Source organism: Triticum aestivum, chromosome 3B (genome assembly GCF_018294505.1).
Source record: "Triticum aestivum cultivar Chinese Spring chromosome 3B, IWGSC CS RefSeq v2.1, whole genome shotgun sequence".
Lineage (NCBI taxonomy): Eukaryota > Viridiplantae > Streptophyta > Magnoliopsida > Poales > Poaceae > Triticum > Triticum aestivum.
Genome location: NC_057801.1, coordinates 582164655 through 582177230, shown reverse-complemented (window position 1 = coordinate 582177230; position 12576 = coordinate 582164655). Strand labels below are relative to the sequence as shown.

Here is a 12576-nt window from a genome sequence, read left to right as displayed (position 1 = left end):
CAGAGAAGAACTCGTCGAAGAGGGCCATGACTTCCGGTTTGATGGTTTGCCAGAATGTTTTAAAAAATAGGACTGGCAATCCATCCGGGCCCGGAGCCGAGGAGGGGTTCATTCCTTTGATCGCCGCAAGGACCTCCTCCTCCGAGAAAGGCGCCACCAAGGCGGCGTTGGCCTCGGCGGAGACAAGCCGGGCACCCGACCAGGTATCGGGGGCCAGCGCAGCCCCACCCCGAGGGGTGGGGGTGAAAATGGCTTTATAGAAGCCGTGTACGTGAGCTCGGATGTCCGAGGGTCGAACAAGCTGAGTATCGCCTTCCCACAGGGAGTGGATGGAGTTGCGACGACGCCGGCCGTTTGCAATCGCCTGGAAGTTGATCGTGTTGGCGTCGCCCTGAAGCACCCACCGTTGGGTGCCGCGCAGCCGCCAGTAGGCCTCCTCGTCAGCGTAGATGACCGAGAGCTGGTCCTCGAGATCATATCTCAACATCCACTCATCCGGGGAGATCCCGGATGAGTCAGCACGGGCGTCCAGGACCTGGATGGCGCTCAGGAGGGCCTTCTTGCGGTAACGGATATCACGGCCGAGGTTCGCGCCCCATCCCTTCATAAATTGGCGGGCTAGCTTGGCGCAGAACTGCCAAGAGTCCACCGCGGACATGGCACGGTTAGGGGAATCGCAGCGGCGATCCATTTAGCCGCAACAGCCTCGCGGAACCCGGCCTGGTTGAGCCAGAAGAGCTCAAACCGGAACCGAGGGGGGGTGGAGGGGCGTTCATCAGCAGAGGAAAGGAGAAGAGGGACATGATCAGAGCCGATCCTGGTAATAGCCTGAACCGAGGACAGGGGGCATCTGAGTTCCCATTCCGGGGAAACTAAGACGCAGTCTAGGACAGACATGGTCGACCTCCCACTTCTCCACAGTATCACCATTATTGGAATGTGTCACCACGACCCAAATATGCAAAATACTGTGAAGGACAACTTAAATTTGGGAAATTGAATTAAAATGTTTTAAGAGAAAATTTGCGCGTGATGAGTGGAGGACGGCGCGGCCGTTTAGAGGTTAGTGGTTTGCTTGACGTTATCGGTTTGATCATTGCTCTTGTCTCTTCCAGGTTGGAAAATTGTATCTGTCTGAAAACTTCCGATCTTTTCATCATGCCATGGCAGTATAGAGAACAGAAAAAAATAAAAATTACATCCATGTTCGTAGACAATCTGACAATGACTACAAACACAACATCAGAGTAAGTCGAAGGTGCACCGTCATCATCATCACTTCCTTACAGGAGCCGGACGAAACTTATTGTAGTAGACGGTCGAAAAGTCGCCGTGCTAAGACCACACGGGACCAACGTACCAGAATAGCAACTGTCGCCGATGAAGAGAAGTATAGATCGAAAGGATCCAACCTATAGACAGACGTACGAAGAAGAACAAGGGTAACAGTCCCTCCCACTGGACACAAAAACTCCAAATAAACTCTAAATGACACAAAAACAACTAAAAACAGAGTACGATCCATCCCGCCGGCAAGGGCCACGGTCCACCGCGCCCGCATGGGCCTAGGGCCACCGGAGATGAGGCAGACCGGCGCCGGCACCGACGGAAGTTTCGGGCTAACAATGAGGCTTTGGGTATGAATGTAGGTGCATTTTTGTATTTTTTATGTGCAATTGATTCCCACAGTAACTTAAAAGGTGCACCCCTTTTAATAGTGTGTTTTGTTATGTTGTATCCAAATTCATGTATAAAGATAAAGACTCCTTTTCCAAAAAAAAAGATAAAGGCTAACTTCGGACAAGGTTGAAGCGGACGGATGGGATAAGTTGATCAGTTGTAAATCCCTGGAGTTTGTAACCTCCCGCGATAGAGTGAAGATTTTTTGGTTGGCGTCCATGGTTTCCCCCCTTCGTGTTGGAGGGGTTTTCCACGTTAAAGCCGTGTGTTCCTGTGTTTGATTTTTTTCTTCATCGTGTTCGATTGTGTGCCGTCTCACTATCATGTTTGCCCTAATGATACAAATATTGTACTCCTGTATGTCATACTAGAACTTTATGGCGCGTGTTGCGGCACCCGCCCATTTTGAGGATTGGATTACGGAGTCCTGAATAATTATTTTGTGCGTGGATAATTTTTGGTAGTTAAAGAGAAGGAATTTAGGGTAGAAACCCCACATTGCGGAGCATGCAGCTAAAAGTTTGAAAGATAGCGCCACCAATATGTTTAGAGTGCATATACGTAATTTTGAATGGAGGCCCTAAAATGCATGTAATGACAAATTCTTACATACACGCAAGTTTATGGAATTAAACTACTTAACTCAAACTAAGAACCCAAGGTGGTGTTAACAGAGCAATAGCAAATATGTTTAGTTTTTTTTCACCCTTATTCATGATAAGAAGGAAAGATACTTTCCTACTATCATTGGAGCAAAATATAAAGTGGAGACGTCGAGAAACGTTCGATGTACTTGGGAATATAAAATAAAATCAACTGCTATTAGCGGAAGTGCTCAAGTTTATGTGTTGATGTACATTAGTATAGGTTGATGAAGCAGAAGGAAACTTGTTTGAATAATTTGTTGCCAAATGATTCTGTTTTAGAGACAGATATCAAGAAGAAGAGAAAAGACAATTGCAAGCTCTAATACCTAACTTTTTTTTATGTCATCGTCATTTGTACTTGTATACACGATGGTTGTATTTTTCCAATTAGAGGAACCTAGGCAGCGTAGGCCCAAATATATTCGTTTTCTTAGCATCGGCCCAAATAAATACATAAAAACCACCTCGGGGGCTTGTCAAAAGGTTTGAATAATACTGTGGCTGGGCCTATAGGGCCTATTTCGCGGCAGATCAGCCCGAGGAGCGAGGTGATAGCTAGCTCAGTTTACCGAGCAGCGGCCCTTAGCGAATGAATCGTGACGAGGTGAAAACGTCCCACCGAGCGATTTGTCCATTAATATGCTTGATCGTATGGCTGACGGTGGTAAAACATTGTGGTGGTTCGTAGGTAGTTCCGTTTTACTGTTTTGTAATAGGACCTCGAAATATGAAAATCATCGTCTGCTAGATTTTTTAAGTGCAATATGTCATCCAGGTTCAAACGACCAATTCAACACTTGAATAGTCTGAAGAGAGGGCACCTCCTGCACCCAAGGGCATATGCACCCACTTTTCAAAAAATGCACTTGAAGCACATTTTAAAAAGGCAAAAAATTCAAAAGAAAATTTCATGCATACATGTTCGCAAATGTGTGTGCACGGCATAAGTTTTATGAAAAAATGTCTTTTTGTTTTGTCTCTGTAAGAAAGACAAATTTCAGTGCTTCTAAATAGCGTTTCACGACATAATTTTTTGTCTTTTTTGCACACGTCACAGAAAAGGTTGTTTTTTCGTGAAACTTTATGCGCACACATAGAAAATGAAGACGTATCCATGCAACCATTTTCAGATATTTTTAGCATTTAGAAATATTTTTTTTAAAATGGGTTCATATGTACACGGATTCATCCATGCACTTTCTAGCCATATATTGTGCCTTACTTCCTCCGTTCTAAAATAGATGACTCAACTTTATGCTAACTTTAATACAAAGTTAATATAAAGTTGGGTCATCTATTTTGGAAGGGAGGGAGTACATGACATCTGCACTTCGGGACTCAGAAGACGATTTTAAGAATTCAATGACCTACAGTGCCCTTTACTCACTGAACTACAGTGCACTTTGCTCTGAATCTTTTGCGACAGATCACACCGCAGAAAATTAACGGTCGCCGGAGAGATATGAGAGGCAATCGGCGCCACAAGGCATCATATAGAATCGTTTGTGAAGTTGGAAGTTCGAATCAGGATGCCGGGAGCAGCATCTGGCGGAGAATTTGGTACAGAGCTCTGAGATATCCCTTGTGCTGCTCTTCCTCCGGCAGCCTCAGCATGCCGGCCACCTTCTCGAACTTCTCCCGCGCCAGGACCACCTCCGCCGGCGACGCCACGGCGGACACCGAACCCGGCAACACCCTGACGTCCCTGTGGAGCTCCGGCGGCGACAGCGCCCACTGCATCGCCCAGATGCAGAGAGGCCGCATGTAGTGTAGCGACCGGTACCCGCTGCCGCCGTCGGCCGTCCACGCCTCCGGCATCTGGAACGCGTACCCGAACCCGTCCCTGCCCCACCCAGCGTCGTGCGCGCCCTTCGCCGTCCGGAACGCCGCCTCCGGCATGCCCTCGTGGACCATGGCGGCGGCCACGGCGTAGGTGACCCCGGGCCACACCTCCCTCGACTGTATGGAGGACGTGTCCACGGCGCCGTCCGGCCGCATCCCGTTCACGGCCCCCACCGCGCCGCCCTGCACCCGCATCACGTTGTAGTCCAGCACCGTCCCCAGCGCGCTGCGTGCTTTATCCTCCTCCACGATCGGCTCCAGCCCGCACGCGCGCGCGTACCACTGCCCGGCGAGCTGGTCGGCCATTATGGACTTGCTGGTCGCGCCGCCGCTGTTGTCGTAGTCGAAGTAGGCGCCGTTCCAGAGCTCGCCGTCGTACACGCGCCGCGCCCTTCCGTACCGCTCGAGGAAGTACCCCTCCGAGCCGTGGTCGCCGACGACGCGCGCCATGGCGGCCGCCGCCTGGAGGGCCGCGACCCAGAGACCGCCGGTGTAGGCGCTGACGCCGGAAACTGACCAAAAATCGTACGTCTGGTCGGGGCGGCCCTCGTTCTCCACCATGCCGTCCCCGTCACGGTCGAACTGGTGCATGTACGCCATGGCCAGGTACACCGCGGGCCACACGGCCGTCGCGAACGCGGCGTCCCCGGTGGCGGCGACGTCGCGGTACACCTGGAGGACGAACTTGGGGTTGAGGTCCTTCCAGCGCGCCGGGTCGTGGATCATGTAGGCGTTGAGCTGGAACCAGGGGTCGCGCAGGCCGACGTCGTGCGGCACGGCGCCGAGGACCTTGCGGGGGACGGTGGCGCCGTCGAGGGTGCGCATGGGGCGCGGGTCGTGGTGGAGGACGGCCCTGGCGAAGTCGCGCTGGAGGCTCAGCTCGAGCTCCGGGAAGAGGGAGAGCAGCGCGAAGGAGGCGTAGAAATGGACGTCGTAGGTGTTCCACAGGTGGTACTCCATCCCCTCCAGGTACAGGAACCGCCCCACGCTCTCCTCGCCGTCGCCGAGCAGGGCCGTGCCGAACGCCGACGATGCTTCCAGCCGCTCCTCCGCCGTCGCCATTGCGCGCAGGATGCCGTCCGCTGCAGGATCGCCTGGATGGAACCCGTCGAGAGAGAAGGACTCCGTCGTCGTCGACCCGTACTTTGAATTTGAGGAAGCAAAGCTGGTCTTCTTCGGAGGCAGCCCATCTGTGACAATGAAAAGTTAAGATTTTGGGCCATTGTCCAAGATAAACATGTGACCTCAGAGTTCAATCGGATCAGTGTTCATTGCCTGTCCAAATTGTGCCTCCAGCGTTGAGATAGTAAAGCTCGTTGAACAGCGCAACCGGATACCTGAAAAACAATCGTGTCACCACCTGATCTAGAACCCAAATCATGATCAAGTAGATACATTTTCTTTGTCTAATGATGCAAGTCAGTAAAGAAATTGTCAGTGGTCAGTTCAATAATTAGTCAGTTTAATGGAAATCATATGAGTGATTGACCCTGAGGTTGATCTGAATTTCCTACCATTCAGGCAACCTCTTGTCATGCAGAACAGGCCTCTGCCACTCCTCGATCAGGGACTCCCACTTCATGTGTTCTAGTACATGCAAGCATAAGAAAGCTTTCAGAAATCTCAATCTTGAGAGGGATTTCAGAAATCTTCACCGACCAATGATCCATGGAAATCTCACCGAGGAGGGCGTCGTGGGCCAATTGTTCAGCAGCCGCGTCCCGATCCAGGCCGAGGAACTTGGTGTACCTCCGGTGGTAGGTTCTCCCGGCTGGGAACTTCACCTCGGGACACGACCACGAGAGCGCGAACGACACCGCACGCGTGCCTCCCGCCGGCACCGTCGTCGCCGCCGCGACCGCCGCCCCGATGGACGATCCAGGTCTCGACGACGCCGACGTTCTCGGCGCCCCGCCGAAGGACCCGCGGTTCTTGGCCTCCTCCCACATGTCCTTGGCCGTGAACTGCTCGCCGCCGGGAACGGACGGGCCCATCGCGAAGGACGGGCAGCAGGTTACGCGGACGCCGCCGGTCTCCTGAGACGCGATCGCGAATGTCACCGGAGGGTGCCCGTCCGCCGTCCTGTGGTGGAGGAGGACGCCATGGACGCCGTCTCGCGCTCTGCACGCACCAAGGAAAGGAAGACGTTCTCATTGTCAGAGAGATTTGCTGCCTGTTACCACATCGCATCAGACGAATCTGTCGTGGTCGTTACTTCATCCTGGAGTTGGTGTGATTTCCGGTCAGTTCCGATTTTCCGCCCACGGAATTCTACACGGATGAACAAGGAAATTAGGGCCAAATACTTGCTGCGAAGTACAGACATGTTGTGTACTTGTGTCAGTAGTGAAGAGCAGAGTGTTGGCTTGCACTTACTGCCCACGTGAAGAGCAATGTGACATCTGCAGGTGTGCTCCCTGAATTTTGTACCTGGTGCAAGCATCAAAGTTTTTATGCTGAACAACAACTAATGTTGGATGATTGGATTAGTTTTCTGAAGAAGGAAATGTACCGTAAAGGTGAAAACCGCAACCGGGAAGCTGCTCTCTTTGTAGTTGTGAGGGATGAAGGGTGATATCTGACGGCAGGTGATCTTGATTTCAGGGTCAGGCTCACCTACATTGCAATTATGGAAGATAAATTAGAAGGTTCTGCCAGACAAAACTAATCGTTCCTGGCGACAAACATCTCTGTCAGGTAAATTGGCAATGATGTACTGTCAGTCAGGATTGTACCATCATATACAGTCCAGGATCTTGGGAACAAGCCATGGTAGGTGCAATTCTTCTCTTTCAGTTTCCAGTCCCAAGATCCGATACCGGCTTTATCTATTCCCCTGCAAATTTGCACAGTAAAGGGTATTTCTTTTTTCTTTTTCTTTTTCTTTAGAACCAGTAAAGGGTATTTCTGGCTGTCATAATCAGATGAATGAAATGCAGGTGAGCTTGTGATGCTTTCACTGCTTACTTCAGGACATCGGCATTCGGTGCGGACAACACCGTGGAGTAGCTCTTCCCGCTGGGACGCGAAACGAATGCCTAGACAAGTAAATACAGTTAAACATGAGACGTTTTTCCACAGCTAATTGAGCATTGCATGTCAAGGAAGAAAGTGTAAATTTATTACAGAGAACTGGTTGGCTAGGATAGGCTTCTCTTCGTACACCCTGGGGAATATTTGAAAATGCTGAAAGTACCCTCTGTAGCTTCTCCCTATGCTTCCTGAACTGAAAAAAGAAGAAGAGAACGTGCTTTGAATAGAAGTGTCATCTGAAGTTCAGGTAGCTGCATGAATGTGACAACCGGCAAGTTTCAGGGCAAAACCAAGGCCAGAAACAACGGAAGTACTTGCCCTAGTGCGCCGAGGGGTACCCCACGGTAGCAGTTGTCCATCCACTTCCTGAAAGGATCATAGACCGAAGCCTTGGCAAAAAAAAAAAAAACAAGATAATGATTGTTTAGCAATTTCACTGATTACTGAGTACTGACTAGGCAGAGTAATTTGCATCGACAATTTCAACAGCAGGTGCATGCTCGTTGACAGATTAGCTGAATGTTAAATGACAGAAGAGTGACTCACTTGGCCTTTCGCGCTTTCTTGGACGTATAGTCGAAGCATTTTAGCGATAAAGGGCACCTGCAGCACAACCAGGGTCATGGTCAGTGTTTATGTAGCAATGGTCAGTGTTCATATGCTTACTTACAATTGCCATGGCATCATTCATAGCCATGCTTTCTTGGTTCTAAATGTGAAAGCCAAAAGCCACAGTCCCTGTTCATATGCTTACTTACCATTGTCATGAGATCATTCATAGTCATGCTAAACGCAGCAACCTTCTTGCCTTCATCATCGAATTTTCTCTGCCAAGTTCTTGCTGGTGGCTGAGCACAGTCGACGAGCAAGTGTGCCTGAAGTAAGAACAACCATGTCAGACCAGTTTTACTTGCTCACAGCATATAAGATGTACGGAGTAACAGGTTGAAACAATCAGCGGCATCTTAATTAGAAAATCATCCAAGAAAACAATTGATCACAAGTTGAAAATCCTAGAGGCAGAAGAACATTGAGCTCCACTTGAAAAGTACATTCAGTCGAGTAATTGCACCAGATTAAGGGGGAGCCAAAGAAATGGAATTGATGTTTCAGAAGATACCTCTGCTCGTTCTGGCTCTGAACTTCCCATCTTCAGAAACCGATGAAGGAGTTAATTTCATTGGAATAAATACACATGAAATCAACAACTGGAATAACGGAATTTTCCTCAAACTTAAAAGAAACCAAGCATCTATGCACCGAGAACCACCTACACAAGAGGAGGAGAGAAAACACCTGAACCTGAAATGCTCAGCTCTTTCAGGGGTTACTCAAGTTTGCTGTTTATATAACTCACTCGAGAACAAGATGAAGAAAATGAAGAAGCAGCCGGCCGAGCTGACGAAAATGAAGATGACTAGAAGGATGGGGTGGCGTCAAATTAGATATTTTGGGCTGTTTGTAGGTGCGTGGAAAAAAAAATAGGCACATCACAGTCGTCGGAGCTGTTGAATAATGAATTCACTATTCATGCTCCCAATCACAATCCTCACTGACAAAAATCTTTTGGATGATTAACCATATGGGTGTGCAGTTTCAGATTGTAAAATGGACCTGGTTCCCACATCATGTGAGAAGGGACAAAAGTTACTACTCCCTCTGTCCCATCTGTCCCATAGTGTCAAAGAACGTCTTACATTATGGGACGGAGGGAGTAGTTATTACTAGAAGCCCTCCATGATGTGTGCTAGTGTGTCACACACTATTGGTGATTCTTGACTTGTACAATCAAAATAGCAGCCGGGGTGTCTGACAATGAGTATGTTCTATGTTGTACATTTTTGTAATCCACTGGCTGGCGGCTTGGCGCACAGGGCTCCATAGGATAGACTAGCTAAAGTATTGTACAAAACATGATTTTCTGTTAAAGTGTCGCTTTTTCTCCCTCCATGTTTAGCGCTTGGCAGCCACTGCCCACTAGTAGCAGCCAGTTGTTGACTTCCAAGTCCGAAGTTTCTTTCTTGTGAAAAGGGCAAAGGCCATATACTAAAAGTACAGCAATCCTTACTGGAGCGTTATTTGAAAACAAAAAAAGTTACACAGATCCTTACAAAAATGGTGCACTATGAGTAAAGCTTGATACCGTCTTTGGATCTCTGAGTAGGATCTACTGAGGATTCAAGGGGATTCAACTTTCGCTTTTGTGAAAGTGTGGATCCGGATCTCCCCCTAAAGTTTGGCCAACATTGGTTTGCTAGGGACGGAGATCTCCAAAAAATAAAGGAGAGATGAATGAAGTCGTCACCTTCCTCGTGGGATAGAGGTGGACTTATATATGTGGCCCCAAAAATCCAACCGTTACACATACAGTTTGCATGCCTCGGAGGCTCTGAGTTGCTGCAGAGGTTCTAGACAAGCTCTAGTCTTCTTAAAGAGCTACAACTCTGGAGTTGCATAATTCTGAATAACCCAGAGGCTGGCCAAAGGTAGTCCGGATGTTCCAGGCCCTAGAGAGTTGCAACTTGGGATTTGCAAGCTTCGGGACAACCCGAAGGCTGGCCGGATGTTCCAGGCCCTAGAGAGTAGAGATTCCAGGGTACAAATAATAGCTACAAAGCAGAGGATTTATATAATAGCTCTCTTGACTCTGGATGAGTTTTGCTGATGCAACATACTCCCTCCGTCCTAAAATTCTTGTCTTAGATTTGTCTAGATATGGACAGAGGGAGTATGTGTGTAAGTGAGTTGATTCCCACCTCTTACTCCAAAGTGCATGACAGTACGGCTTTCTTAATGACCCAAACAAGTCAAAAATCATTGGGATGGGTCTCTTTTCACTTTATGAATGGGGGCCTTCCACCATACTTGTTTGCCTTCGAATGATCCAATACATTGTTTACATACTCAAGCACATAATGACGTCACTAATCATGTTGTCATTAACACCAAAATCACCAACAGTGTGTTTGGCAATATTGAAAGAAAAATGTGAGTTTAGATTAAGGAGTTGTATTGAGTTTAGACATGAGATGAGTCGTTTTATTGACGCATGATAGAAATTATGTGTCGAGATTTGCGCCAAAACTTAATTCCCTTGTTTGGTTTGTCATAATTGATGCGGGGCTAGATAACAGAAGATAACGTAAGTTATGGTGAAAAGTTAAGATGGACTTACTAAAACAATTCATTTCCAACTCCCACCCCGTCACATGTAAATAAAATGGTGGGAGTTGGGATATGAATTCTCATTTCTAATCCCTTCTCAATTCCTGATCCCCTAACTAAACAATAGATTTAAATTCGTGTACCCCTTCAAGTCTTATGCTCTAGCTCTAATTACTCCCAACAAAACACCCTCTTTGGGGCAAGTATGTCCTTTCATGTGAGATGCATGCGTTCCATCAAGCTCCACCATCAGCGCCATCCCTCCAACTCGTGTTGTTGTGATTGGTTATTTACTGGCAGATAATTGTGCCACGAATTGTTTTTTTAAGTTGGCCCTGTGAATCTCGATTCATTCGAAGAGAAGAAGAGAGTTGCCTAGTTAATTAATTAATGAAAAACCGAGCAAAAATTGTCACAACACGTCCCGAAAACAAAGGCACATTCAGGCAACCTGGCAACTCACACAAAAATGCACACATGCTGTCGAGGAGAAAAACGCCATCGAGGTAGCTATCATCATCTTGATGCTAAAGTACATAGTTGGCCCTTTGGAACTGCAGGAATGATTTGGTTTTTAATAGATCAACAAATATTCATTTTTTGCAGGTTATCTTTCGGGCCACTGCGTTGATCCGTATGTGGTCGCTACTAACTTCGGCGGAGGCCAGGGAGCGTTTGGTTACTGGATCTATCCGGTGGGAGATGGTAGCTTGGGCTATTTTCGACCGGTTTGGATGGCGGTCATGTAATAGGATAGTCAATTAGTTTTCCTATCTTTCTTTTGCCAGCCCGGTTGTGGCATCATGGTTGCTTACTTTGTTGTGCTTTCTGTGAGCTTTTTTTTTCATGTCGTTCAGATTGTAAGACCTTTGTTGAATCTATTTGCCTATTTATATAAGTTGGCCGTATGCATTTTTTTGATGCAGAGGCCGGGGAGTCCCTTTTTTCGAGAAAAAAGAAAAAACATAGTTGGCCCTTATTTGATTTATCCCAAAGACAAAAACTACTCCCTCCGTAATAAAATGTAAGATGGTTTTTATGCTCTATGCAAAATGAAAAAACGTCTTGTGTTTTGATGCAGAGAAAGTACAATAGGGACAAGTCATAATCATGCAAGCCGAAATCAAAAAGCGGTTCAACATCTAGTGGACGCACTAAGGCTTGGGATGTAGTCGTTGAATTGTTTGACTGTGCTATGGCGTGCTTATTTTATAAGTTGTGAAAAATTGCCACGAAGCTAGAGATGCCTTGGTTAAACGAACAACAAAATAAATGATTTTTGAATGGATAACTTTTCTCTTTTGCAAAACACAGACAGTCACAAATATATACAGAAACATATCCTATAAACGCGCGCACGCTCTACCTCATACTACCTCTATGAGCACCTCCTCGGTAGTGAGCCGGCGGTTAGACTTGAGATTGATGAAGTTACCACATGTGTCTCGCTGTCGATGAGCACATAACCTACATCACTTAAAAATAGTTACATCTTAAAATAAATCGAGGAAAAATGCAAACATCATTACATCAATACAAGTCTAAGACTTGAACCCAGGCGGAAAATTCCACCACGAGGTTAGTTTGCAACAAAATCATAATCCATTGCACTGTCACCAAACATGTTAGGAGGATATTCTAATTATGGTTAACCAACTATTACGTCCTATCCTCCCTCCAAAGGGAAAAGAAACTACTATCTCTGATAAAAAAATTGCGGGATTACTATCTCTGATATAAAACATAGGAGTCCTTTTGTATTATATACTCCCTCCATCCCAAAATTCTTGTCTTAGATTTGTCTAAATACAGATGTATGAAGTCATGTTTTAGTATTAGGTACATGCGTATCTAGATACATCTAAGACCTATGAGTGGAGTAGTTTTCAAGATGGCTTCAAAAAGGCCTATGATAAGGTCAAATGGTCGTTCCTTCAACAGGCCCTAAGAATGAAAGGATTCTCCGATAAATGGCGCGAGTGGATCCAAAATTTTGTTACTGGAGGTAGTGTGACTGTCAAAGTCAATGATGACATAGGCCATTACTTTAAGACAAAAAAAGGACTACGACAGGGTGACTTCATGTCTCCAATGTTATTTAACATCGTGGCTGACATGTTGTCTATTCTGATTGATCGTGCCAAGCAGGACGGTCAAATTGCAGGAGTAGTGCCCCACCTTGTGGATGGTGGCCTCTCTATTCTGCAAT

General features: G+C 47.1%; 1 protein-coding gene across 1 annotated transcript; it reads right to left on the bottom strand.

Annotated features, from left to right (window-relative positions):
* Positions 1 to 3449: 3449 nt before the first annotated feature.
* Positions 3450 to 8617, bottom strand: LOC123071056 (non-lysosomal glucosylceramidase). Its single transcript, XM_044494522.1, has 14 exons — positions 8323 to 8617; positions 7961 to 8077; positions 7749 to 7805; positions 7521 to 7591; positions 7296 to 7395; positions 7137 to 7207; positions 6905 to 7005; positions 6682 to 6785; positions 6546 to 6599; positions 6385 to 6440; positions 5851 to 6290; positions 5684 to 5756; positions 5445 to 5506; positions 3450 to 5359 (listed from the first exon to the last, which is right to left on the bottom strand). Exons 1-14 carry the CDS (start codon positions 8350 to 8352, stop codon positions 3852 to 3854), a joined length of 2844 nt encoding a protein of 947 aa, XP_044350457.1. The 5' UTR covers positions 8353 to 8617; the 3' UTR covers positions 3450 to 3851.
* Positions 8618 to 12576: the final 3959 nt, after the last annotated feature.

What these genes read in the sequence shown, in the direction of transcription:
- LOC123071056 (XM_044494522.1), bottom strand. Translation starts at nt 8,352, where the DNA reads ATGGGAAGTTCAGAGCCAGAACGAGCAGAG. An exon ending in TGAATGATCTCATGACAATG is followed by an intron (nt 7,806 to 7,960) that starts GTAAGTAAGCAT and finishes GTTGTGCTGCAG; the next exon opens with GTGCCCTTTATCGCTAAAAT. An exon ending in CACACCAACTCCAGGATGAA is followed by an intron (nt 6,291 to 6,384) that starts GTAACGACCACG and finishes TGGTGCGTGCAG; the next exon opens with AGCGCGAGACGGCGTCCATG.